Source organism: Lonchura striata, chromosome 18, assembly GCF_050655825.1.
Source record: "Lonchura striata isolate lonStrDom1 chromosome 18, ASM5065582v1, whole genome shotgun sequence".
Classification (NCBI taxonomy): Eukaryota; Metazoa; Chordata; class Aves; order Passeriformes; family Estrildidae; genus Lonchura; species Lonchura striata.
Window position 1 is genome coordinate 14,705,819 of NC_140720.1, and position 26,919 is coordinate 14,732,737.

Sequence of the window (26,919 nt, forward strand, 5' to 3'; positions counted from 1 at the left end):
TCTGTCTGCCAAGAGCTGTGCACCACTTGGGGCTCTGCAGCCAGCAAATTATGATTATACTCAGGATTTAATAATTATTTTTTAATATTTTATATATATCTACATAAAATGTAGTCCCTGGCCTGCATCTGCCAGGGCACTGGCTGACATTTGCACCAGGTCAAGCAGCGAAGAGAGCGTGCAAAATGCAGGAAGCACGTTCTGGAAATGGTACTGTCACTTTGGGGAACCTGATTTAAAAATAATCCTCATGGTGGTGGCTGAGCAGGAGGTCAGCGAGCCAGTGGTTGTTCCCTGCTCCGTGCAAACCTCTCTGTGCCGTGGCTCCCTTTTGGATCAGGGGCTGGCAGAGGGTTTGGGGCGATGAGAGAAGGGGTTACCTGCAGGGCTGGCGTGTCTGCAGAGGGAAGTGCTTCCTGCAGATGTGCAGTGCTGCTAGGGATGCACGAGGTTTTCTAGTCTTTCCAACTTCTTTCTTAAATATCCAGGATTCTTTTCCCCAGTGTTGGCTTTTTATGAACTCGCATATGGATGTGAGACCCCTCTGCTTGTCTTGAGTTGCTCCCACGCGAAGGCAGACTAGAAACTAGACTAGAAACTAGAAAGAGACTAGAAAACCTCGCCAGCCCCCATCTCCCCAGGGATGTTAAACCCCCCAGCCAAGAGCAGCAGGGGCTGATGGAGCTCTGCCCCTGCCCCTGCCCTGGGGTGAGTGCAGGTGAGCACCACTGCAGGCTCTGCTCGGCCAGCCCCGCAGCCCGCCAGGCAGGTGTCGCCTTGATTCTTAAGATTTTCTAAAGCCTTCCGAGTTTACATGCTGTTAGAAAACTTTCCCACACATTTTCTATGAACAACATATTGTTTTGCATTCCTTCGTGGGGGTGGAGGAAGTTGAGGTACCGGTGGTTTGTCCAATGTCTTTGGAGAGGTGGCCCATTCACTCTCCAATCCACTGTCACCTTTGGAAAAGTAGAAAGGTTGGAGTCAGAAAATAAACCTTCTTTTTTACCTTGCCATCGCAGTGGCTCGTGTTGTGCTTTCTCGTGTCCTACAGCGGCAGGCAGGAGCCCTGGGAATGCCGGATAAAGAGCAGCGGGCGAGGAAGATCGCTCGCAAAGGTCAGCAGCGCTTCCCCCGCCCACCTGGAGCCTTCCTCCTCTCCAGGGCATCCTCGGAGCATCCTCTGCCCCAGCCCCGGTCCCAGCAGCTCCCGCTGACCGAGCCCCGGGGGCACAAACAGGTCCCCACCAAGCCAAGCTGTTCCCAGCTTTGACATCGGACTGAGCAGTCCTAGAAGAGAGATTCCCAAGGCTGGACTGTCCTAGGTTATTTCACAGAATCACAGAATTTGCTGAGTTGAGGGAGCGGGCAGCTCCCAGCCTCCTGACCTTTCCTGCTCCACTAAATCACTCCAGAGTCCTCCCAAGAGTTTATTCTTTGAGAAAGCAATAAGAGAGGAGGAAACCCCAGAAGACAAACTCCCACCAGCTTCCCTTTGATTCCATTTGATATTGTTTTACTTCTTAATGTTTTCCCACTGTAGGCTGGCCGAGGAGGAAGGGAGGGAGGGAGGGCCAGAGGGCAGGAGGAGACAGAAAGGGGCAAATATACAAATTTTCCCACTAATATCTGTGGCTTAGGGTGGCTCAGTCAGGGTCTGAGGGTAACAGTGACTCTGAGGATGGGTGTCGGGCTCCCCCAGCTGCCCAGCTGTGAACTGGGGTGAGCAGGAGCATCCCTGTCTCTGCTGGGGCACGGGGGAAGCTGCAGAGCCTGGCACGGGTGGGCAGTGGGTGCTGGTCCCCATGTCCCAGCCCCTCGATGGCTGAGGCAGGTGAGAGTGACAGCACAAGCTCCATCTGGCACACAGGCGGGTGGCACGGCCGCCACCAGCCCCGTGATGCCGGTGGGAAGACTTTGGAGGAGCTTTCCGTGTGCTCTGCCCTCCCAGAGCCAGACATGATTCCCAGTTTGCCCGGCAGGAAAAACTTCTCCTGTTTTTGTATGAAGCACCAAGAGCCACGTTGTCCCCAGGGTTCCTGTGAGCTGGGCAGGGGTGGCAGCTGTGACACCGGCGTGGCACCAGCGGACACTGGTGGCAGGGAGGGGAGAGGGAAGGCAGCACTGAGCGATGGTGGAGGCTGAGCATCCCCTGCTGCTGCTGCTGGGGCATTCCATCCCTGCTGGGGCAGCTTCCATCCCTGCTGGGGCAGTTCCATCCCTGCTGGGGCAGTTCCATCCCTGCTGGGGCAGTTCCATCCCTGCTGGGGCAGTTCCATCCCTGCTGGGGCAGTTCCATCCCTGCTGGGGCAGTTCCATCCCTGCTGGGGCAGCTTTCATCCATGCTGGGGTAGTTCCATCCCTGCTGGGGCAGTTCCATCCCTGCTGGGGTAGTTCCATCCCTGCTGGAACAGCTTTCATCCCTGCTGGGGCAGTTCCATCCCTGCTGGGGCAGTTCCATCCCTGCTGGGGCAGTTCCATCCCTGCTGGGGCAGTTCCATCCCTGCTGGAACAGCTTTCATCCCTGCTGGGGCAGTTCCATCCCTGCTGGGGCAGTTTCCATCCCTGCTGGGGCAGTTCCATCCCTGCTGGAACAGCTTTCATCCCTGCTGGGGCAGTTCCATCCCTGCTGGGGCAGTTCCATCCCTGCTGGGGCAGTTTCCATCCCGTTCCATCCCTGCTGGGGCAGTTTCCATCCCGTTCCATCCCTGCCGGAGCAGTTCCATCCCTGCTGGGGCAGTTTCCATCCCGTTCCATCCCTGCTGGGGCAGTTTCCATCCCGTTCCATCCCTGCCGGAGCAGTTCCATCCCTGCTGGGGCAGTTTCCATCCCGTTCCATCCCTGCTGGGGCAGTTTCCATCCCGTTCCATCCCTGCTGGGGTAGTTCCATCCCTGCTGGGGCAGTTTCCATCCCGTTCCATCCCTGCTGGAGCAGTTTCCATCCCGTTCCATCCCTGCTGGGGCAGTTCCATCCCTTCTGGGGCAGTTTCCGTCCCGTTCCATCCCTGCCGGAGCAGTTCCATCCCTGCTGGGGCAGTTCCATCCCTGCTGGGGCAGTTTCCATCCCGTTCCATCCCTGCTGGGGCGGTTCCATCCCTTCTGGGGCAGTTTCCATCCCGTTCCATCCCTGCCGGAGCAGTTCCATCCCTGCTGGGGCAGTTTCCGTCCCGTTCCATCCCTGCCGGAGCAGTTCCATCCCTGCTGGAGCAGTTTCCGTCCCGTTCCATCCCTGCCGGAGCAGTTCCATCCCTGCTGGAGCAGTTTCCGTCCCGTTCCATCCCTGCCGGAGCAGTTCCATCCCGCTCGGAGCGCGGCCGCGGCCCGGCCTCTGCCGTTCGCTCCGGGAACAGCAGCGGCGCATCCAGCTGCGGCACCGGAGCCGGCGCTGCCCGCAGGGGCTCTGCCGCCTCCCAGAGGGATGGTGGCAGCAGGGACACGCATTTTGTAACCCCGAGGGAGGTGAGGGTCCGAACCGCTGGTGAGGGATGGGGCGAGCTGTGTCCCCGCCGCGGAGGTTGTGTCCCGAGAGATCAGGGGATGAAGGGATGGGGGATGTGGGTGTCTGGAGGGGCTGTGGGGACACAAACCAAACCCATCTGCCTTCGTGTGGGAGCAACTCAAGACAAGCAGAGGGGTCTCACATCCATATGGGAGTTCATTAAAAGCCAACACTGGGGAAAAGAATCCTGGATATTTAAGAAAGAAGTTGGAAAGACTAGAAAACCTTGGACTGCAGCCTTGGGATGGGAGTGTGGTGTTTTTAACAACACAAAAACTCTGGGGGTGTGGAAACAGGGATCTTTTGTCCCAAGCATCCTTGTGACACTTCCTCTGAAAATCACTGGAGTTGATGCCAAGCTCGTCTGCAGGTGGGAGCCCACCCAAAACACCATTCCCCCAGTTCCATCCAGTTCCAGCACATCCCATAATACTGGCCCTTTCCACCCATGTCCCACAGCCAGGGCTGGAGGTTTTTGGTGAGGGGGAATATCAAACCCACAGGATGCAGAGCTGCTTTTCCACAGAGAGCGGGAGCCTCTCAGCTCCACCAGCTCTCCCAAAACACAACAGGGTTGATGCCAACTGTCACAGCCTCACTGGCCCCTGGGATTGTTCAGCAGCAGCCTTGGGAAGAAAAACTAGCTGCCATGCCTTCTTACAACATACCTGAATGGCAATAGAATGCTAGGATGGTTTGGGTTGGAAGGGACCACGAATCTCATCTGCTGATACAGGGTACAAGGCCAAGGAAAGTGGGGCTCAGTTTGCCCCTGAAAAGCCTCTTTTAAATGCCTTGAAACCTTCCCTGCTGTGGTTTCTAGAGGAGCCTGGTGCTGCTCAGATCTCCTGCAATGCTCCTCCACACCCAGGGACAGGATCTGCCCCAGCAGCAGCCCCCTCCCAGCCTTGGGTGGGCAGTGAGCAGCAGAGCCTTGCTGGCTCTGGGCTGCTGGGGACAGATCCCACCCTGGAGGACTTCATGGCATAAAAGGGAGGAATATCTCTTGCTCAGATATCCCAGCCTTGGGCCCAGCACATCATTCTGGAGGTTTCCAGCACCCTGCACAGGATGGTCTCCCAGCCCTGGGAAGCACACTGCTGTGTCCCCTCCCTGCTTTCCTTGGAACACAGAGCAGCCAGAACACTTCTGGCCAGGCTGTGGAGCCGTTTGCCCCACGAAGGGAAGTGCTCTGCAGAGCGTCTCCCCAGCAGTGACGCAACACCCTGTCCTTGCTGCCTTGGGGTTTTTCAGTCATTGCTTTTGCTTCCTTATTGCCCAATGCTCAGCAGGGTTGGCACAGGTGGCAGCGATCCTCCTCTCTTCCCCTCTGAGGGTTTTGCCATCCCACCTGGCTCCTCCATGGAAAGACACATCCCACAGCACACGAGCTTGGAGCAGGACGCAGGCAGGGCCACGGCAGTGATGGGTTTTGTCAGCCGTTGTTTATCCCACCCAAAGGTTGTTCTGTCTCTCCCAAACGCAGGGAGAAGACCTGGCACCTTGGCACAGGTCCCTGCTTGCCACCTGCACCTCACCCTTTGCTCACCCTTGAGTCACAGGCAGGGAACACCCCCACCCCCTGGCACTGCCCGCGTCGGGCTGTCTGTGCCCAGACACCCACCCTGGCACCTGCCGGGCTCTCCCTTCTCCACCCGCTTCCAACCACACCTTCAAAGGAGCCGGCAGGAACCAAAAGCTCCCTCCACCCTCCTTTCTACCAGGAACCGGGAGCAGATTTGCTGAGCGTGAAGCCGTGGAAGGCGGAGGGCTGATGAGAGCACCACTGAATCCAGGCTGCACCACCCAAGGTCAGGCTTAGCACAGCGGGTGTGCAGGGAAGACAAATATAAGGGGAAGCTGTCATTTTGGATAGCAAGGCATAAAATTCCTGATCCTGCCTGGTCCCAGCTGTAAATTCAGCTGGTGTCTGGAACCTGTAGCCAGTTGTGAATCAAGAATTTATTTTGTGGCAAACCCTCAGCAACACAGCCGTGCCAAACCTGATCTGCAAAGGTTTCTCCTCAACCCCCACATCTCAGGGATGGAGGGAGCGGAATGTGAGGCTGTTTTGGCAGAAGAACAGCCCAGCACTGATGGTGATGGAGCAGGTGCAGCTCCCGAGGGGTTGAGCTCTGCCATTCCCGGGATGAGTCAGGCTGTGAAAGCCGACAGGACCGGCCCTGCGGCCGTGCCCCAGCGTCACCTCATCCAGCCCGGCCAGCGGGACACGCCTGGGCCCGCAGAGCTGTGCCAGCCTGCCCCTGCCTGCCACCCCCGAGTGCCCACCGCTTGAATGTGGGGTCAGGACAACCCCTAGGACATGCCTGGTAGTCCTAATGGTGGCCAGTTCTACTAGTGATTGGTCCTAATAATGACCGGTCCTAATACTGAGCAGTTCTTATAGTGACCAGTCCTGATGGTGACTGGTTGTGATAATGATCAGCCCTAAGAGGGCTGATCCTAACAGTAACCAGTCCTAATGGTGACTGGTTCTTACAGTGGCTGGTCCAAATAATGCCCAGTCCTAATGCTGACCAGTCCTAATAGTGACCAGTTCTTCTACTGAGCAGCCTTAATAGCAACAGTCCCTGGTAATGACCATTCTAATGGTTACCAGTCCTAATAGTAGTGGGTCTGATCGGCCCGTTCTAATCGTGACCAGTCCTTAAGAGTGCTGGTCCTAATAGCGCTGGTCCTAAATAGCGTCCAGTCCTAGCCAGGCCAGTTCTTATAGCGGCTGGTCCCAATAGCGCCCAGTCCTGCCAGTGCCGGTAGCGGCGATGCCGGCTCCCAGGGCTCGTTCCTCACGGGGCATTCCCGATGGATGGGGCCGGTGCCCGGCGGGACCGCGGCAGAGACCCCGCCCCGGGACACGCCCGGGACACGCCCCGGACCGGCACCGGGACCGGCACCGGGACACGCCCCGGGACACGCCCCGGACCGGCACCGGGACACGCCCCGGGACACGCCCGGGACACGCCCCGGACCGGCACCGGGACACGCCCCGGACCGGCACCGGGACACGCCCCGGACCGGCACCGGGACACGCCCCGGGACACGCCCCGCCCAGGTGGAGGCGGCGGCGGCTGCCGCGGGACCGGCACCGGGAGCGGCACCGGGAGCGGCGCCGGGAGCGGGCCGAGGTGAGCGGGGCCGAGCAGGGGAGCCGAGCGGTGCGGTGCGGGGGTCCCGGTGCCTCCGCGACCGCCCGGTTTGTTGCTGCCGCTTTGTGAGCGCCGCGTCCCGCCAGCTTCCTCCTCCGCCCCGCGCCTCCCGCCCGGCCCGGCCCGGCACGGCACGGCCCGGCGGGGCTGCCCCGTCCCACCCCGGACACTTTGCGGGCCGGGGGTCGCTGCACGCATCCCCCTGCCCGGGGCCGTGCCCCGAGCCCTGCCCGGCGCCTCCAGCGCGGGCATGCGGACGGGTGGCGGGGCCGGGCTCTTCCTCCTCCTCCTCCTCCTCCTCCTCCTCTCCATCACAGCGGGAAGTGGGTGCGTGTCCCGCCGGGGTGACCCGGCCGGAGAGAAAGCCCTGCCCGCTCCGAGGCAGGGAGGAAAGCTCTAAGCTACTTTCTGGCGGCCCGATAAGCAGGCGGGCGGGTGCTTTTTGTTTGTGTTCGCTGGTTTTCCTCCTGCCCAGGTGAGCGGGGCGCGCTTCAGGAGAGGCGGGCGGGCGGGACCCTGCCCCCGGGCATCCCCCTGCCCTCCCGCCCGCCGGGGCTTTGTTGTTGTGGCTGTGTGAGGTTTGCCGAAGGGCTCCGGGACGCTCGCACGTGCTGCCCGGAGTGGCGAGTGCTGCCACCAACCCTTCGCAGGCGAACAAGATCCTTACAGAGCAGGGGGGCGGCTCATCCTCCGCCCGTGTGTACATCCATCCCGCCGGGAGCGGAGGGATGCTGCGCCGCGGGTGTTTTAGTCGGATTTTTGCTGTTCATCCTCCAGGTTTGGGATAGAGGGGTGAGGCTGAGCTCTGCCCTGCCCTGCCTCGCAGGACTGGGCAGAGAGCATCCTTACAGGCTTCCTACAGCCAGCTTGTGGTGCCCACGGTGATCTGAGACCCTGCAGTTCTCGCTCAGCCCCCCAGGCCCACGTCCCGCAGGGGGAAGAGCACCTGAGAGGCTGCACTGTGACCGCTGGGTCCCTGTGGCAAGAGGAAGTGTCCGCCTTCTTCCCCAGCGTGGCGTCATCCTTCTCGGCACAAGCAGCCAGGCCATTCTCCTGCTTGCACGTTCCCAGTCCCTGGATGGTTTTTTCCTGGGGATTTCCAGGGTGAACTCATCGTGCTGCTGCTGTCCTGGGCACACAGGCTCCAGCCCAGCTGGGAAATTGGGGAGTGCATCCCACCACAGTGCCATGGCTGTCCTGAGCGAGGAGATGCTGCCCACTCAGCTCACTCCGTTGTGCCCTCTGAAGCAGCATCCTTTGGCTCCTGTCTTTTTCCCAAATGGGAAACAGTCAGTTTTGGAATTGTCCCACCTCCAAAATGAGCTGGAGGGTTCAGCTGCAGCAAGTTTGGGTGAAACCAGAGCTGCCTCTGCTCCCCTGGTCCAACTCTGGCTTCACATGTGGCTCTCTGGGCTCCCAGCTGCTGCGCCTAGGCTCTGCCCTTCCCAGCTCCTGTGCAGTTAATGGGGTGATCAGCACCTTTTGCTGCTTGCTCATGTGGCAGAGGCACTGCTGCAGCTGTTCTGGGGCACCTGGAGGTGCTGCAAGCCCCGGAGTGAGAAAGGGCAAACCACAGAGTGGGGTTTGACGCCACAGTAGAGCCCTGATGCAAATTCTGCGAGACGGGGCCGAGCCCGGTGTTGTCTCCCCCGTGCACGTGTGAGTGAGTGCTCGGTGTGTGAGAGCTGCAGGAACAAAAGATGCCTGTGGATGCTGGGAGAGCAGCTCGGAGCTGGGGATGCAGGGCACGGGGCGTGAATCCGGTGGGGAGGGGACTGCTGGGTGGCCTCAGGGGATGCACTGGGTGGGGGACCTGGGGAATGTGGGCTGTGTTTGGGCTGGGATGAAAGGCAAGCTGTCCTCTGGTTCTGTGTTTTTGTCCTTGTGATGCTGCTCCTGTTTAGCTCTTACAGTGAAGCCGAGGGATCCCCAAAATACATCCTTATTCCTTCCCTTAGGTTGTTCCTGAGCTGAAAGCAGCCCTTGGGACAAGCCAGGAATCAGAACAGAGCTCATTACCAAAGAAAGTAGGAGACAGCTGGGGAGAACCAGCTGGTGGGGAGGTTGCAGAGGTGCCCAGACCAACATGGGGCTCGTGAGGCATTTCCACATTTTCTGTGGGCTGTAGGAGTCCTGCAGGGACCTGACCCAGAGGAGGAAGTGCAGGTTTGGTGCTGTCAGGGGCTCAGCACTGAAGAAGTCAATTAGTGCAAGCTGAAAATTAATTACTTAAATCTCTACGAGGCCACAAGTGATGGGATCATGAACTCTCCTCCTCTTGACAGCTTTTTACCTAATGACTTTCCATTTCTGCTGTCCTGCTGGCTGTGAGATGTCTGATAACATAGCAAGCTCCCAGCAGGGGTGGGCACAGTCCCTTTTAATTACAGGCATCCAGCAGTTGTGGTCATTTGGGGGTGTGCAGTGCTTTGAGTTATGGTCATTTCCTGGCCTGGAGAGCTCTGTGTGTGCTGCTGGGTATGCAGGAAACCCTTGGCACTGGTACCCCTTTTTCCCACTTAATCCCCGTTACTAAAAAAAAAAAAAAAACCAAAAAAAAAAAAAAAAAAAAAACCACCAACAAAAAGGCTGTTGTTTGGTGGTTGCTCTCTTAATGAAGCATTTAGGGTGGGGAATGGACCCAGGGAGGAGCCCAGGCCTGCCCTCTGCTTGCCCACCACACAGGACCCCTGTGTCTCCCTCGCATTCCAGGGCACTCCAAGGACTGGGGAAACCCACAGATAATTGCTCTGAGAGGGCAGGGGAGCAAATATTTATGGGGTTTCCATTTAAGGGCTTCCTCCTGCACCCTCATCCTCCAGGAACTGAAAACTGGGAGAGCTGTGTGGGCTTTGATGGAGAGGAGCCAGCTCCCTGCATGTGGAGCAGCAGTGGGGCGAGGAGGCAGGGAGCCTTACTGTAGTGCAGTGCCTCAGTTTCCCCACTTGTGAAATGCCACAAAGGAGCCAGGCAGCACGGAGGTGTCCAGTGAAACCACAGCTTGTCACCTCGGGGACAGTTTGTGCAGCCACAAGAGCAGGGCTGATGCTGTGGCTGTGCCCTGGGGGCAGGGGGAGTGAGTGAAGGTATAAACCAGGGGCTGCAGTGGGACAGGAGGGAGCAGGACAGTGCCCGGGGATATTCTTGGCCTTTTCCCAAGCTGCTGACATTGGATGGGAGGAAGAAAGCCACCAGTGTGGAGGGCAGATGGGCAGCCCTGTGAGGAGCATTCAGATGGGTGGTCCCTCAGGGGATGCTCCAGCCATCCCACAGGATCATCCCTCCCATCTGCAAGCACCTTCCTCAGCTGCTGCAGCTCCCAGGGCAACAAAGCCTCCTTCAAGCAGCTTCTGTTGGTTTGTGTTTTGTTGATTTATTGCTTAAAAGTGATATTTCCTGGTGTAATTCCTCGGGTCTGACAGACCCACCTGGGGCAGCAGGCATGTGGCTGGTGTCCCCCAAGATGCCCAGTGTGCCAGTGTCCCCTCCCTGTGGCTTCACTCCCTGTGTGTGATGCTGGAGCTCGTGCCGGGGCCCTGATGGAGTTATTCCCGTCAGGAATTCCTGCAGGGATGCCAGCAGGGCTGGGAGTGACCTCCTGTCACGTGTGAGCCCAAAGGCTGCACTCTGTGCCCATGGGCAGCCAGGGGAAATCCCCAACCCCCAGCACTGGCGTGTCCTGCCTGGCCTCAGCTCCTCCATGGAATGAGCAGGGACATGTCACCAGGGCTGTGCTGCTGTCATTCAGCTTTGCCAAGAGTGATCCCATAGCCAGTCACCTCTTGCACGTGGTGGCTTAACCCATTCCAAGCTCTCCTGGGGAGGATGTGGAGGTGGCTCCTTAAAAAGCAGCATTCCCAGCCCCTGCTGAGCTGTGTGGCTTCCCTGTGGGTGCAGCATCCCAGGGCTGGGATAACAGGCAGGAGGAGCATGAAGATGGTTGAGGAGACCCCATCTCCAGCTCTTGGCAGCTGAGAGGCTGCAAAGTGCTTGGCTGGCACAGGTCCATGGAGATGCTGTGGTGGGAAGATCACACTCTGTAGGTACCAGTGAGTGTGGGATTCCCTGTGCCAGGCTTCCAGGCTTCCCTTCCCAGTGCTGGCTGGGGATGGGATGTTCCCAGGCAGCCTTTCCTCTGCTGGGTGCAGGTCTGGGTGCAGGTCTGGGTGCTTTGGGCCTCCTGCAATTGGGAGGGAAAGGAAGGAAGCTGAGGAGTGGCTCACCCACGCTTGGCTGCTGCTGGCTGGGATGAGGGAGGAGCAGCTTCCCCCACTTGTTCTGGGGCCAGGGAGCACTGAGACTTAATGGGGCCCCTGCCAGCGGAGGTGTCACCATCCACAGCCCAAAGGGACACCACAAGGTCCTTTTCCCCTCTCCTCAGGGAGATGCTGGCCCTGGAATGGGAAAGAAGGAGGCTGCTGTTGTCCACCCTTTGCACAGGGCCTGTCAGGGCGAGGAGCACTTTCTAAAAGCCTTGGAATGGCTGTGTTGAGATAAGGAGTCTGTTCCCAGAGATAGGGAGCTGCAGCAAAGAGGGCTCATCCTGCTGCTTGCCCAGGGCTCATCTTATCCCTGGGGTGAGCCAAATTCCTGCACAGGGCTGAGCACCACCTCCCACACAGCGTGGGGATGGTCAGAGCCCAGGCAAGGGAACCCTCTGTAAATATGGGGAGTTTCTGCCAGTCCTGTGCTGCTCTGGGTGGCTCAGTGTGCTCTGGAACAGGCAGCAGGGGACTGGGGAAATCTGCAAGCCCAGCCAGAGCCCTAGCACCAAAAGCTGCTGGAAGAATGAGTGTTCAGCAGAATAACCAGAGGGAGGAGTGTCCCCTCCAGCCCATTGACCTTTCATACAAAGAATTTTGCTTCCAGGAGGGAAGTGGGAGTGAACTCAGTAATGACCTGCAGCATAGGGATGGCAGGCACATGGCCTGCAGGCAGACTGTCCCCTTCCCTTGGGTAAAAACCAACCTGGGACCACTCAGCCCCTTCCAGAAGGTGCAGCCAGGGCTGAAACACTTGCACCATCGTGTCTGTGCACTCTGTGTTTAAGGCAAGCTAATAAGGAATTGAAATAGATTTGAGTAATTAATCAGTTCTTCAAGTTAAATCAGTATTGGGGAAAAGGAAAAAGATCTTTCCTTGTGTGTCTGTGACCCTGCCTGTGGAGCAGCTGACCCTTCTGCACGTTCACCAGTGGAGCTGCTTCACTTCCCTCATTCCTGGTGGAGATTTTGGCCCTTTGCTCTCCCCAGAGCCACTGGGGTGACCCAAAATCTCCACATGCGTGTTCCTCACTTGGCTTCAGCTCCAGCCTGAGGAAGAGGCCAGCGGGCTGAGGGTCCCCTTGTGCAGCCACAGCCACTCCAGCAGCTCCCAGCAGCTTTGCAGGGAGCAGAGGATGGGTTTGTGCAGTGCTGCCCAGCTGGGGTTGTTGAGCTGGGAGGGTCTGTGGACCCCAGGGATGGGGGGACACGTGGGGTGGGTGGCACAGAGGGACCCCAGCCCACCCCAGCAGGCTGGGAGGCCTTTGGGTGCCAGCACTCGCTCAGCTGGGGTGGGTGGGGGTTGTTGTAGTGGTAAAAATCAACAAGAGTGGGAAATGGGCTGTGGGAAATCCTCCACGTGGCTCTTTCCACCCGCTCCCAGGCATCGCAGGCAAATCCTTCCCTCTCCATGCCGACAGGGACGGTGTCACCCGGGACTGTCGTGTGTGGTGGGACGAGAGGCCCCACTCCCCGTGTCCCTGTGTCCCCGTGTCCCTGTGTCCCTGTGTCCCCGTGTCCCTGTGTCCCCGTGTCCCATGTCCCCATGTCTGTGTGTCCATGTGTCCCCGTGTCCGTGTATCCCCATGTCCCTGTGTCTGTGTGTCCCCGTGTCCCATGTCCCCATGTCTGTGTGTCCCCATGTCCATGTGTCCCCATGTCCCTGTGTCCCATGTCCCCATGTCTGTGTGTCCCCATGTCCATGTGCCCCCATGTCCCGTGTCCGTGTGCCCCCATATCCCTGTGTCCGTGTGTCCCTGTGTCCCCATGTCCCCATGTCTGTGTGTCCCCGTGTCCCTGTGTCCCCGTGTCCATGTGTCCCCGTGTCCCCATGTCCGTGTGTCCCCATGTCCTGTGTCTGTGTCCCCATGTCCCGTGTCTGTGTGTCCCTGTGTCCCCATGTCCATGTGTCCCTGTGTCCCCGTGTCCCCATGTCCATGTGTCCCCATGTCCCCGTGTCCCGTGTCTGTGTGTCCCCGTGTCCCCATGTCCCATGTCCATGTGTCCCCATGTCCCCGTGTCCCTGTGTCCCCATGTCCCCGTGTCCCGTGTCCCCGTGTCCCCGTGTCCCCGCCATGCAGGCCTCGCCTTATCAGCAGGCCCGGCGTGGCTCCCCGCCCGCCATGCTGTGTCTCCTCAGCTGCTTTCCTTCCTCGCGGGGCGTGCCGTGCTCCCAAACCTGCTGCCATTGCCCAACGTCCTCCCCACGGGGAGAACGGGAGAGGATGTTCTAATGGTGGCTTGCTGAGGCGTGTGCTGGCGGGGCAGAGGGGAGCTCAGCACTCATCCGTGCCCCCCTTCCTGCCCCAGCCACCACCGAGATGTGGATTTAAGCCCCTGTGGGTGTCCATGCTGACCGTGTGGCTCAGTGATAAGGGACAGGGCAGAAAACCATCCCCCCTGAAGCACAGAGGGCCTCTCTCACGACTCAGAGCAAAACCTTGCGTCTCAGTTTTGCCATCCAGAGCTGTTGTGACAGGGTTGAGACACGTGGGTTTTCTTTTTTTTTTCCTCCAATAATATGATTTTATTTCAAGAGCTGTTTGTGCTTTGGCTCCTTTTCTCCAGCCCTGAAACGTGAGACTGCAAAATGGTAAAAAGCTTTTTGAAAGGGAGCAGAAGCAGAGAAGGTGCTGGGTCTCTGCTCCGGTGTGAGTCCACAGGAGCTCGATGCTCAGAGCAGTTGCAAAATTGAGTTTCCCATCTGGAGCTCTTAATAACTGGGAGCACCTTTTAACGCAGCTCCAGCCTTGAGAGAGGTCTTTAACGTGCTCATTAATCATTTATGGGCAGTAGCTCTGCCTGATGGGCTCTTGGGTGCCAGCACTGGCAGAGGCTGTGGGAGGGTTTTGGGGACCCTGTGGCATTTCTGGCCCCTTTCTCCCTGCCCATGGAGGTGGAGAGGAAGAGCTGGGGCTCATCATGCTCAGGGTGATGAGTATGATGGGTGCTTGTGGGGGTCCCACTCCCTGCCCCACACCCTTGGGTGGCTCAGAGCTGCTTTTTCCTCCAGCTGAACTGCAGCAGATGGGGACAGTGTTATTGCAGTAATGTCCCTTCCCCCAGTGCCAACAGGCTCGGAGAGAGAGATCCCAATCCTTCTCCAAGCATCCGTGAACCCACTGCACTCCAGCCAGGGCTGCTCTGCAGGGTTGTCTCTGCTGTCTTGTGCTTTGGCTGTCCCAGTTCTGCTCACCTGGCCTTGCTGATGGTCCCTTCGTGTTGCTTGGGCCGTCCCAGCGTGTCTGCAGTGACACTTTGTATGAACCACATCATTTTTTCCATCACTTTCTCCCTCTGGTCAGTGCTTGTTGCGATTCGCCCTGGGGCTGGGAGCCAGCACTGGTCACCTTCCTTGTGCCTTTTTTTGGTTGAAGGCTCAAACCTCATCCCACTTGCTCTCCAGTGATGCCAGCACATCTGTCCTCGTGGGAAAGGGTGGGGTCTTCACCCCCCTGCTGCTGTTGGAGCACAGGCTGTGTCCCTCGTGCTGGATGTCAGGCTTTGGTGACCCTCAGTGGTCAAGAGCTTTGGGAGGGGAGATGGTGAAAGTGGGGGATCTCTTCTTACCAACAGACCAGGTGGTCCTCCCTCCATGCCCTTTCCCAGCCTAAAGTGACAGCGTGCTGCCCCCAGGACCCTTCTTCCAGCCCAAAGCACAGCTCCTACCAAGCTCAGGCCACGCTTGTGGCTGCCAGCTCCCATCCCAAGTCACCCCCTGCTCCTGTGAGCAGCAGGGCATGTGCTCAGCCATCCCCCCACGCCAGCTGGGCACGTCACCACCTCTCACTTCCTTTTTCTGTCCCCAGCACAAAGCCACCACGTCCACCCTGGGTGTCCGAGGAGTGGGCTGAGGCTCCCTGGGGACCTGCAGCCCAGCTGTGCCCTGCAATGGGGCAGCTGGTGCCAGGGCTGCAGGGCAGGGAGCCCTGCTGCTGGTGGCAGAGCCCTCCGTGCCGGGGCTGGGGGGTGACAGGGACCTCAGGGGATCTGGAGGGCTTGTGGCAGGCTGTGTCTGCGTGGAGGCACTGTCTGGCCCCTTGCCACGCTGAGCACGCCAGCTCCAGAGGGCTTGGGCACCAGCAGCAGGCACAGGGCGAGCTGGAAAACACCTTCCCAGCACGGTCCTCTGGGGATTTCTCTGCCTGGCACGGGATAAGGCTCCTGGTGGCTCAGGATTTGTGCTCAGGGGGTGGCAAAGGAGCCTTGAGCCCTCAGGGGCTGCTGCCCTCCTCCCCCTCGCACTCAGTGCTGAGTGTGCCAAGGCACAGAGCCGTGACCAGCGCTGCTCCGGCCGGTGCCCGGGCTGTGCCAGCTCCCCTGGCACTGAGTCACCTCGGGAGTGGCCAGCCCAGCCCTCCACCCCGGCCTGGGCAGCTGCTGGGAAGCCAGACCAGGATTCTAAACGTGCTGCAAAGCTGCTTTGCTGGGAAGCACAGAGATATGAGGCTGTCCAGGGTTTGATGGGAGCAGCTGGGGATGGGATTTTGGGATGGGGGTGTGATTGGAGCAATTGCAGATGGGATTTTGGGATGGGGGTGTGATGGGAGCAATTGGGGATGGGATTTTGGGATGGGGGTGTAAGAGTGGGGCTGTGTAAGAATTTGGCTCCCATTTCTATGCTTCAGGCTCTGCTGGTTCTTACCACTCAGAGCCATTCCCCAGAGCTGGAGGAGGATGAGGGTGCCCCAGGGATTCTCTGGCCACAGCGTGTTCCATTCCCAGCTCTCCAGAGCAGCTGCCATCTCGGGCTCACTGCTGGCTGCCCTGGGAGGAAAACAAACAGAGCCTCCAGCTCACCAATGGGATGGAAAGTTTTACTTGCTGGGGCTGGCACTCCCCCAGTTTAGCAGCTAGGAAATACCCAAGGGAGGCACTCATATTCCATGCCTGCTCCTCCTGGGTGTCTTGCTTCCCAAGAGCCAGGAAAGCAGCAGCAGGGGAAAACTCCCTGCCTGCCCCATGCTCTTCCCTGCCATGGAGCATTGCTGGAAATGGGAGCTTTTCCTCCTCCTGCTGGCCTGTGCCAGTGGCTGATCCCTGTCCCTGGTGTCCAGCCACCTACAGCCCTGTCCCCAAGGTCTCGGGGGCACTGAGCTCAGCTCTCCCTCTGCCAGGATGCTCCTGCAGCCCTTGCCTGCTTTCCCATGCGTGGTTTCTCATCACAGCCTCTCCCTGCAGGAGGAGTTTGGCCGTGTCCCGGGGCTCCCGTGCGTGAAGGACGGAGGCAGAGGAAGGCTGCCGTGGGTGTTTGCCATCACTGAGCAGGATCACTCTTATGAGGTGAGGAGACCTTCGTGGGGACCAGCACTAGCTGAGCCCCCAGGGGAAATTGGGGAGTTGATTGCTCCCAGCTTTGGTGCTGGAGAGGGAGCCCAGCACCCGTTTTAATGCAGGAGCAGAAGATTATCACTTGGCCCAGGAGCTGATGGAGGGCAACAATTCCCTCATGTGCTGCTGCCTCCAGGCTTCCCCCTCCCTGGGGAGCTGGTTCTGGACTGCTGCACCCCCATGAAGCTGATCCCTTGGGCCAGATTTTGCTTGTGGTGGGTTCTAAGGGGAGGGTTCAGGACTCCAAGAGCCAAGGGAGCTGCAAAAGTGTCCCTGTCCCTGACTCTTGCTTTGGGAATGGGCTGCCAATGGGATCCTGTTGCAGAAGGGGCTGGTGAGATCTCAGTCACTCATCTGGTTGCTCAAGTGATGTTGCCTAAGGAGTGCAGAGCTGGAGGAGTCTGGTGATTGGGATCTCGGGCAGGGAGAGGAACCAGGCCTGTGGATCAAGCTGGTATTTTGCAGCTAGTGACACCATTCTCGTGGCTGTGGCTGTCCTGGGGGACAAGAGATGCTTATGAGACTTGTGTGAATCCCCTGGGCACTGGCACATGGTCAAACAGAAGAGGTCAGAGAGGGCTGTGCCTCCCTTTTGATTGTGCTCCTAGTCCCTAATAGGATCTGGGACTTGTTCTCTTGCACTCTGATGGAATTATTTTTCCTGCAAAGCAAGCCCTGCCTGGTAGAGCTGGCTGCAGGGGCCCTTGGGAAGGGATTTCTTAAGAATTAACCACGTCTTGGCTGTTAAGCTTCCCTCTCCTTGCACGTGGTGCCAGGGGGGATTTGGTCTCCCAGCCTCGTGTATGCATGCACGTGCCAGAGGGGAATGTCCTGCATCTCCCCTTCATGGGGCACCCCAACACCTGACAGGTCCATGTGGGAGCTGTGGGCATGTGGGGAAGTGGATCAGGTGTTTCCAGACCTTGTGAACCCCCTCTCTTCCCATCCTGTCCAGGCAAGAGGACCTCCTTGCAGACATCCCCTGCTTTCTCCTCTTGGCTCCCTTGCCAGACTGGGAGGGCTGGTGTTCCTGTGTGCTGCAGCTGTGTGCCATGGGCCTGGCCAGGGCTTCCTGGGATCCCCCATATTTCCAAGGCACATGGTCAGGCTCATCCAGGCTGGGTGTGAAACCTGGGTGTCGCACAAGCACATGCTGGGATGATGGGGATGCTCTGACCTGGTCACTGTTGCCATCCCTGCCCTACTCCCAGCAGGTGAAGGGATGGTGTTGGTGATCCCCAGGGGACTGGGTGTGAATGGTTAAAGTAAGCCTTCCAAATGTGGTTAATGTAATCCTTCCAGTCCACCCAAACTCAGGGATGGAATGTGGCTTTTGGGGACAACAGCAGCTGGGTTCATGATGGCAAGGTCTCACCAGCACAGCCAGGGACACAGGGGGCTCAGTCTGGTGACATCCCACTGATGAGGCCCCATCTCCTACTAGGACCCAGCCTTCCCTCCTCACACACGAGCTCCTGGGGGAATACTTCTCCCCCTGTGGCTGACTCCCTGCACTCTGCCAAGATGTCAGCCGGGGACAAGAACGGGGGCAGCCGCTCCAGCAGCAGCCGCCTGCAGAGCAAGAAGCCGCCCAACCTCTCCATTGTCATCCCGCCCCGGGAGGCCGAGGAGGATGGTGCCCGCAAGGAGGTGAGCGGTGGGGCTGCGTCCATCCCACGGCGGGCTCGGGGGGCTGCCAGGTGCCAGCCTGTCCCTGATGCCCTGCTCTGCCTTCCAGCCCTCCAAGGTGCCCATCTACCGCAAGAGCAAGAGCCTGCAGGAGCCCCGCCCGGAGCGCCAGCCCGGCTTCCGCCGGCAGACGTCCCTGTCCCAGAGCATCCGCAAGTGAGGGCAGGCTGGGCTCCAGGGTCACTCCGAGGGGCCTGTGTCGGGACACTGTGGGCACTGGCAGAGGACTTGGCGTGGGGTTGGAGAGTTGTGTCTCAGAAAGGAGTGCAAAGAATCACTTTCCTCCACTTCCCTTTGACCCGTAGCCAGGTCAAAACTGCCCTGCTGCAGCCTGGGCTGAGACACCCCAAGCCCAACCGCCTGCCAGAGGGGATGGCTGGGTGGTAGGTGGTGTGGGGGACCAGCAGTGTGACAAGTGTGATGGGTGGTACGTGGTGTGGGGGACCAGCAGTGTGACAGGTGTGATGGGTGGCAGGGTGGTACATGGTGTGGGGGACCAGCAGTGTGACAAGTGTGATGGGTGGCACATGGTGTGGGGGACCAGCGGTGTGACAGCCGTGCCCACCCCGTGTCCAGGGGCACGGCGCAGTGGTTCGGCGTCAGCAGCGACTGGGAGGGGAAGCGGCAGCAGTGGCAGCGCAAGAGCCTGCAGCACTGCAGCATGAGGTACGGCAAGCTGAAGCCTGCCTATCGCGACATGGAGCTGCCCAGCCAGGAGGTGCCCTCCTTCCAAGCCACCGAGTCGCCCAAGCCCACCAAGATGCCCAAGGTAAGCTCGGGGCGAGGGGTGCCGCTGCCAGCCTTGCTCTGCCAGCGCTGACCCCTCTTCCCTCCCCCAGATCGTGGACCCGCTGGCCAGGGGCCGTCCCTTCCGCCATCCCGACGAGACCGACCGTCCCCACACGCCCCACCACGTCCTGCCCCCGCTCACCCCCGGCGTCGTCTCCTTGGCGTCCTTCAACAGCATCCGCTCGGGCTACGGCCGCCTGCCGCGCAGGAAGAGGGAGTCTGTGGCCCACATGAGCTTCAAGGCAGCTGCAGCCCTCCTCCGTGTGAGTTTGGGCAGGGTGAGGGGGATCATCCTCCTAAGCTGGGTCTCAGTTCTGTCCTTCACTCATTGTCTTTGTTTCTTGGCTGTTTGCTTTGCATGGAGACATTTGAGGGTGATAGTGTCCAATTTTCAGCAAAACTTCTACTTTTAAGTAGAGTTCAGGTTAAAAGAAAAAAACAATCTGAGAAATAAACAACTTTTGGGTTCCATTGCTGAGGGGCAACAAAACCTCTCCAGCAATTTCCATGGTTCTGAGGAGCCCTGGGCAAACCTTGGGGATGGGTTTGTGGGTATGAGACCAGATGAATTCAGAGGGCACTTGTCATGCTGACTAACGTGGCCATGGTCCATTGTGGATTCTGAGGAGCTAAAGGCAGCATCTTCTGCCAGTTCCTCCCCACATGAGCGTCTATGGTGGCTGATTGGGATTTAATCCTTGCCACTTGGCTTTGGAGAGGGAAGATCTGAGAAACCCTCAGTGCTGCAAAAATTGAGGGCTTCTGGTTGCTTACCTTCATTTGCTTGTGCTGCCAAAGGGGCGCTCTGTCCTGGAGCCACTGGCTCCCAAGAGAAGGAGCAAGAGGAGCTTCCTGTACCCCAGCTTCATGGACGAGGACATGGTGGATGCTGCTGATACCCTGGACTCGTCCTTCTTCAGTAAGGCAAGCAACTTTCCATGCTGGCTGCTGGAGCTGGGGCTGTCCCAGTGCCCTGCACAGGGGGTGGGTGTGGAGCTGGGCACTCACAAGGACCCCTGTGTTGGCACTCCACCCAGTAGTGACAGAGGCATGGTGGCTGCTGTGCCCCAGCCTTGGTGATGGCCCTTGGGCGTTGCCATCTGGGCGCATTTCACACCCTGTGATGGGCCATTAGTGGGATGTCACTGGGGATCAGCCACTCCCTCTGGCCAGGGGGATACTCATCAGGGGGCTTCTGACCCATCACACACATCCAAGGACACGCATCCATCCCCTTTCAGATGGACATGCACGATGAGACGTACTCCATGCCCGATGACGTCTTTGAGTCACCTCCTCTATCAGCCACGTACTTGCGCATGCACCAGGTGGCAGAGGATGCCAGGGTGTCCCCTGAGGTGGAGCAGCCCACCCCGTGAGTACCAACCCTCAGTGGGTCTTGCCCCAAGGGCTGCCCAGGGCGGTGCCCCCAGCCACGAGCACCAGGCACTTCCATGATGATGGAGAATGGAGAGAAGAGGCGCTCAGAGCCTCATCTCAGAGCATCCTCAGGGCTCTGCCATGGGCTGTTTGTCAGCTGCTCCTTTCTGGCAGGGGTGATGTGTAGGGAACGCTGCGCTCCAGGACGGCTTTGATGAATGGAGACGAGATCTCTGCAGGCTGGTCTTAGGATATAACATTTATTAGGGATGGAGAAAGGTCTTGCTTGGAGCTGCCAGATGCAGCACGGGGCAGGGCCTGAGGGGATGGGGGAGAGGAGAGACAAGAGGATGCTCTAGGAGAGGGTGGAAGTTCCTAGAAGGGGGGAAGATCCAAGAGAGGAGAAGTTCCATATGGGCGTCTGGCCCCTCAGAGACCCCTTATCAGGGGGCTTCAAGGTGGGCTGGAACAAGACTTGGGCCAATGGGGTTACAGACACTTGATGTTTTAGGGGAGGGTTACAGGTGTGGGATGAACCGTACATTTTGGGGGTTGAGATGGAACAGTCATTTGACTTTTGGACTTATCTGTAGGTAAGGGTATTGTCCAGCCAGTAGCGGGGATTGTTTTCATCCTGGCTGTACTATCATAAATCTTTTGCCAGGCAATTCTATTTATCCATCCTTTCCAACAGTGATGGGCTTCTCTCTCGACAGGCGGGAGGGTGTCCGGCTGGCCTCGGTGTCGGGCAGCGCGGGCCCGGCGCCGCGGCGGGGCAGGCGCATCGCCTCCAAAGTGAAGCACTTCGCCTTCGACCGCAAGAAGCGCTACTACGGGCTGGGCGTGGTGGGCAAGTGGCTCAACAGGACCTACCGGCGCAGCCTGAGCAGCATCGTGCAGTCCCAGCTGGAGATCACCGACAGCCACCGGTGAGGGGCTCCGACGGCACGGGACACCCCGACTCGCATGTGTGCCCCGCTCAGTGCTTGGGGGTCAGGGTTTGGGGCACTGCAGAGTGCCTTTGCCCAGATATCTTTGACCAGTTTTGGGTCCTGTCCCCTCCAGGCCGTATTTCACATACTGGATCACCTTTGTGCACATTCTCATCACCCTGCTGGTCATCGGCACCTACGGCATTGCCCCCATTGGCTTCGCCCAGCACGTGACGACAGAGTTAGTAAGTTTAAGAGCCATCCTTTGGGAGGGACTGTAACCACCGGTGTCCCATGGTGCCATGCTCCCTGCAAGCACTGGGACACTGGGAGCCAGCATTTGAGAAGCTCTGTGAAATGGCCAGGGCAAGGGAACGAGCAGCACCGTGTTGCAGCAGAATATGTGGTGGGAGCAGAGGTGTTCCCCTCTCCTGCCTTGCTGGTGGAACCCAGCAGCCCTTCCTCTCGGATGAGGGGACTGCTCAGCCCCTTTTGAGTGGAGGGAGACAGAGGTGCACCCCCTCAGCACTCGTCCCTTCAGTGGGAGCTGACCCTGGCCTCTCGTGGCAGGTGCTGAGGAACAAGGGTGTCTACGAGAGTGTCAAGTACATCCAGCAGGAAAACTTCTGGATTGGACCCAGCTCGGTAAGGACCCTGCCAGACCTTTGGTCTCACGCTTTGCCCTCTGCTTCCCCTGCCTTGAGCTGAGGTGGTTCTCTGCAGTTCTCCTCACGGGGGCAGAGCTTGACCTCCTGACTTCAGCCTGCCATCCTGGGCCCCCATCCCACTGGGACATGGGGCTTCACAGTGGCATGGTTCTGCCTTCCCTCCACTGGGATGACAGAGACCTTTGTCTATTGCCTGTGGAGACCCCCTGCCCCTGCTAAACTCTCCCTGGGGATGGCTGGAGCGAAGGGAGGTGCACAGACAAAGGATCCCCTTTACTGCCATCCCCCTGCCAGATCGACCTGATCCACCTGGGAGCCAAGTTCTCCCCCTGCATCCGGAAGGACCGGCAGGTGGAGCGGCTCATCCAGCGCGAGCGGGACCGGGAGCGGGGCTCCGGCTGCTGCGTGCAGAACGACAACTCAGGCTGCATCCAGACCCTGCCACAGGACTGCTCCGTGCGTGCCCCTGCCGTGGGAAGGGCTGGGGAAAGCAGGGGAAACCATCTCAGCCCTGCACTGCACCAGAGCTGGATGCAGGTAGGGTCAGAGCCGTGCATTCCCTGCTGCATCCTCAGTCTCTCCGTGCTCCCTGCAGGAGACTCTGGCAACGTTCATCAAGTGGCCGGGCAGCAACGCGCCAGCCGTGGGCTCGGGGGAGAAGCGGACCTCGGGGGCTGTGTGTCACCAGGACCCCAGGTAGACACAGCAGCGGGGTGGAGGTGGCCTGGCTGTGCGTGGCACATGGCAGAAGGGGCTGCCTTTCCAGCTTGGCTGCCTTGAATCCTCTTACCCGAGGGGATGGGAGGTTTTTGCACACTGGAGGAGAGTGATAAAGAAGAGGGAATCAGTGGGGAAACTGAGGCGAGGCCTGTCCTTAACACAGCAGGTTGTGTTGTGCTTGCCCCTGTCCTGCTGGGATGGGAACATCCGTGGGCATGGGTGGGGTTGTCCAACAGGTCGGAGTTCTGTGTAGCTCAGCTGCAGAGGAGCTGCTGTGGGGTGTTGTGGGGCACCCACTGGTGGGCAGGATCGAGGCAGGTCCCAGAGCTGCCTGTGCCTGAGGGGGTTACTGGTCTGTAGGGAGGATGTGTTGGGGGGACCCACCCAACTCACCCCACCCCTCCTGCTAGGACATGTGAGGAGCCTGCATCCAACCCACCCCATGTGTGGCCGGACGACATCACCAAGTGGCCGGTAAGAGCCCCGCTGCCACCATCAGCTGGTGGCCCCACGGTGGCAGTGGCAGTGAGCCCGGCAGGGGTCTGCAGGGACAGCCTGGGGCCAGACTGACCAGAGCTCCTTCCCCTCCTGCTTCTAGATCTGCACCTACGAGACCAAAACCAACCACACGGGCTTCGCCCACCTGGACTGCGAGATCAAGGGCAGGCCCTGCTGCATCGGCACCAAGGGCAGGTGGGCAAAGGGGGCACGGGCTTGGCTGCCCCCTCTGCACTCCTGCCTGATGTTGTCCCATCAGTGTCCAGAGCTGTGCCTGGGGGGAGAGGGAGCTTACAGAGCCTTGGGGGGTGGGAAGCACAGTGGCAGCAGGCTGGGAGCAGAGGGGGATGCTCAGGGGTGTCCTGAGTGTGCCCTGCCCCCAGCGAGCCCCCTCCTGCCCCCCGCCAGCTGCGAGATCACCACGCGGGAGTACTGCGACTTCATGCACGGCTACTTCCACGAGGAGGCAACGCTCTGCTCGCAGGTGAGCAGGGCCAGGGAGGCATGGCAGGGCACGTGGGATACCATGCTAGCAGCTGTGCTGTTGCCACAGGGCTTTACAGTGTCCTGGCTGGGATGGGTGTGAGCAGGAGCAATGCAAAGTGCCTTGCCCAGGCTCCTGCTGCTGTGCCCATCTTGCTGGTGTGGGGCAGGAAGCACCCTTACCAGCACCATGGCAATGTGGGTGCCTCACACCATCCAGAATCCCCTCACAGCTGCCACATGGCATCGTTGGCAACCCATCCTCTGCTCCCTGTGGCTCTGGGGACAAGCCTGCTGCCTTTGCAGGTGCACTGCCTGGATGAGGTCTGTGGGCTCCTGCCCTTCCTGAACCCGGAGGTCCCTGACCAGTTCTACCGCCTGTGGCTGTCCCTGTTCCTGCATGCCGGGTGAGCCACAGCCCCCATACCCCCAGGGGTGGGGGAGCTGGGCACTGGAGTGCCCACCGGGATGGGCTGGGAGAGAAGAGGGAAGGGCACTCCCAGACTGTGGTGACAAGTGCCTTCAGTGGGGGTGTTTTGTGAGCTGTTCCGTGCCCCGGGGCGCTGGGTGGGAGGGCTGGGCAGGGGTCTCTAACCCAGAGCCTCTCCCCCAGCATCATCCACTGCCTGGTGTCGGTGACGTTCCAGATGACGGTGCTGCGGGACCTGGAGAAGCTGGCAGGCTGGCATCGCATCTCCATCATCTTCATCCTCAGTGGCATCACGGGCAACCTGGCCAGCGCCATCTTCCTACCCTACCGAGCAGAGGTGAGGGTTTGGGGGTCTGTCCCAAGTCCTGTCAGCTCCCAGGGACCAAAGGATGCCTCTCTCCATCCCCATCCTGGGCAGAGGTTTGGGGAAGGGCTGAGCACAGATTCCCACCCCCTGGCAGGGTTTGCTGCAGGGAGAGGGGGAAGGGGTGTCCCTGCCCCACGTGCCGTGTGTGTCACATGTCACCCGTGTCCGTGAGCGTGCAGGGTCCCTGGGCAGGCAGATGGCTAATCTGCTGCCAGCCAAACCCTGCCAGGCTTTAAATGAGATCATGCCAAGGGCCCTAATCCCCACACAGGTGTGCCAGGATGGGGCCGTGGTTTGTGAGGGGCCGATGTTGCAGAGTCACAGAAAGTATCAGCTCTGCCAAAACAGCACCACCCTGCTCCCCTCCTCATCCTCCTGTGCCAGGGCTCCCACCCCTGAGCCCCACGCAGGATCCTGCACAGGGATGCAGGAGCCAAATGCATTTTGCCAGGGGAGGAGATGATCCCTGGGGGACATGGGCTGTGTCTGGGGTGACACAGAGTCCAGCCCTGACTTCCCCCACCCTGCAGGTGGGCCCTGCCGGCTCCCAGTTCGGCTTGCTGGCCTGCCTCTTCGTGGAGCTCTTCCAAAGCTGGCAAGTGCTGGAGAAACCCTGGAAAGCCTTCCTCAACCTCTTCGGCATCGTCCTCTTCCTCTTCATCTGTGGCCTATTGCCCTGGATCGACAACATCGCTCACCTCTTCGGCTTCCTCAGCGGGCTCCTGCTGTCCTTCGCCTTCCTGCCCTACATCACCTTCGGCACGGTGGACAAGTACCGCAAGCGGGCCATGATCATCGTGTCCCTGCTGGTCTTCGTGGGGCTCTTCGCCTCGCTGGTGGTGTGGCTCTACGTGTACCCCGTGAACTGGCGCTGGGTGGAGTACCTCACCTGCCTGCCCTTCACCAGCAAGTTCTGCGAGAAGTACGAGCTGGAGCAGGTCCTGCACTGACCCTGCCGGCAGGGACGGGGCCGGCACCGGCGATGTTTTCCACGGGGTGGGCTCTCCCCAGCCTGTGGCAGATGGTGGTGGCTGCTCCAGGATGGGGCAGATCCTGGGCGTGGCTCCATGCTCAGGGATGGTGGGTTTGGGGTACCCCTTGCTCCACGCTGGGGGAGCAGGGCTGAGCCAACCCTGCCTTGAACCCCTTTGGGGCTCCCTCCTGATGCTGGGAAGTTGTAACTGGTTTGGGGACTGACTCTGGCTGCTGCCTTTGTGGGGAAGGGGCTGAAGGAAGTGGGATTTTGGTGTGTCCGTGGCCAGACTGGACTCCCAGTCCTGGGGTGAAATTGCTGAAGTCTCCAGCCTGTGTCTCTGCCTGCCTGGGGCCCTGTCCCACCTCGGTGCCCTGCAGCACTGCAGCTCATACTGTGAACACAACCCCCTTTTTGCAGGGGCACTTTTTTTATCCACAGCTCTTTAGGCCCAGGGTTCCCCCATTTTGGGCTCCCTCAAGTCTCTGTCATGGCTCCAAGATGTTCAGGGCTGAGCTTCAAAGATATTTTTCAGTCCTGTTCCCCCTGAGGTCCCCAAGGAGGCTTTTGCTTTCCCACCTGCCTCCTCACTAGGTGGAGGCGAGACTTGGGACAGAGGGCTTTTCCTTCCCTTATTTCAGTGAAATTCTGCTTTTGGAAGGGGAGGAGTGGCAAGGACTGTGTTTGTAGTGCCATGGTGGGAAGCAGACATGGAGAAAAACCCCCTGGGGGGCTCATGTGGCTGCTTCTGGAGCCCACAGACCTCTCAGGAAGGTGTTGGTGCTCCCACCTTCTGCCTCGAGTCCCTGCTGTTTCCCCTTTCCCTTTTTCAAAGCGTGGAGACCCAGGCAGCCCTTCCTTCCTCCAGTGGTGCTGGTCAGGTGGAGAAGTGCAGGACGGGGCACTCACCTTCCCTCTTCCCTGCCCAAGGCTGCACATTCCCACCTGCCCCAGCCTGGGCTGCTCTCCCCAGCAGCTCCTCGTCCTTCCCCCCAGCCATGGCACCAAGGCAGGTCCTTCCTGGGGTCCAGGTGACCCCTCTGGGCTGGTTTGGACCCAGGCTGGTGCCAGGCTGTCTCTCCCCTGAGATGTGTTGCTTTGGTGCTGGAGGCCTCAGTGCTTTTAAGTGGGGCTAGGTGGGAATGCCCCAGTTAGGGTGTCCTGGGATGGATTTTCAAGGGCTGAGAGCCTAGCTCACTCTCTACAGCCACTTGCTGAGTGAGCCCAGGAGCATCTGCATCCCTCCCTGCATCCCTCCCTCCACCCTGGGCCGGTTTTCAGCCCCACTCTGTCCCTCCAGTTGCTGCTCCAGCCAAAGACAGACACCTCACCTCATTTGTCTCTTTTTGATACTTTTTTAAAAAGCTGTGGGATTCCCCCCCATCCTTAATAAATTTCTACCTGTATTTAATGAGATGCACAAGGTCTCTTCTCCCTTCTTGGGCATGGGGATGCAGCACTTTTGGGGGATTCTGGTTGTTCTGGTGATGGCTGGTGTGGCAGGGAGGGAGGACAAGTTGGGCTGGTGCCCTGATGGGCCACTCAAACTCTTCCCTGGGAGGAGACAGGGTTTGGAGGGTCTCTAGAAGGAGAAGCCAAACATTTGAATCCATGGAACCTCCTGATCCTGCCTGAGGGCAGAGTCACCCCTGCCTTTATCCCCCCTTCACTGAATGACCTGAGGCTGGATTTGCCCCTTCTCCCCTGAGGCTGAGGTGCCCCAAGGGGTCC

General features: G+C 59.4%; 1 protein-coding gene across 6 annotated transcripts; it reads left to right on the forward strand.

The window, feature by feature from the left end:
- The first annotated feature begins 6,540 nt into the window (after positions 1 to 6,540).
- RHBDF2 (rhomboid 5 homolog 2) lies at positions 6,541 to 26,604 on the forward strand. 6 transcript variants are annotated; one of them, XM_085556970.1, is made up of 19 exons: positions 6,541 to 6,645; positions 16,110 to 16,211; positions 17,704 to 17,909; positions 17,998 to 18,104; positions 18,525 to 18,717; positions 18,788 to 19,000; positions 19,536 to 19,661; positions 19,979 to 20,112; positions 20,834 to 21,046; positions 21,183 to 21,294; positions 21,620 to 21,694; positions 22,012 to 22,173; positions 22,313 to 22,413; positions 22,848 to 22,911; positions 23,036 to 23,130; positions 23,344 to 23,419; positions 23,725 to 23,825; positions 24,032 to 24,185; positions 24,746 to 26,604. In XM_085556970.1, the coding sequence occupies exons 3-19, from the start codon at positions 17,784 to 17,786 to the stop codon at positions 25,163 to 25,165; spliced, it is 2,472 nt and encodes an 823-aa protein (XP_085413096.1). In that variant the 5' UTR covers positions 6,541 to 6,645; positions 16,110 to 16,211; positions 17,704 to 17,783; the 3' UTR covers positions 25,166 to 26,604. The 6 variants fall into 6 exon arrangements, 5 of the variants coding, with proteins under 5 accessions (XP_085413096.1, XP_085413097.1, XP_085413095.1 ...); XM_085556971.1 differs by having other exon boundaries at positions 6,547 to 6,645; positions 17,784 to 17,909; XR_014949394.1 differs by lacking the exon at positions 6,541 to 6,645 and having other exon boundaries at positions 15,956 to 16,211; positions 17,784 to 17,909; positions 24,066 to 24,185.
- The last annotated feature ends 315 nt before the right edge of the window (positions 26,605 to 26,919 follow it).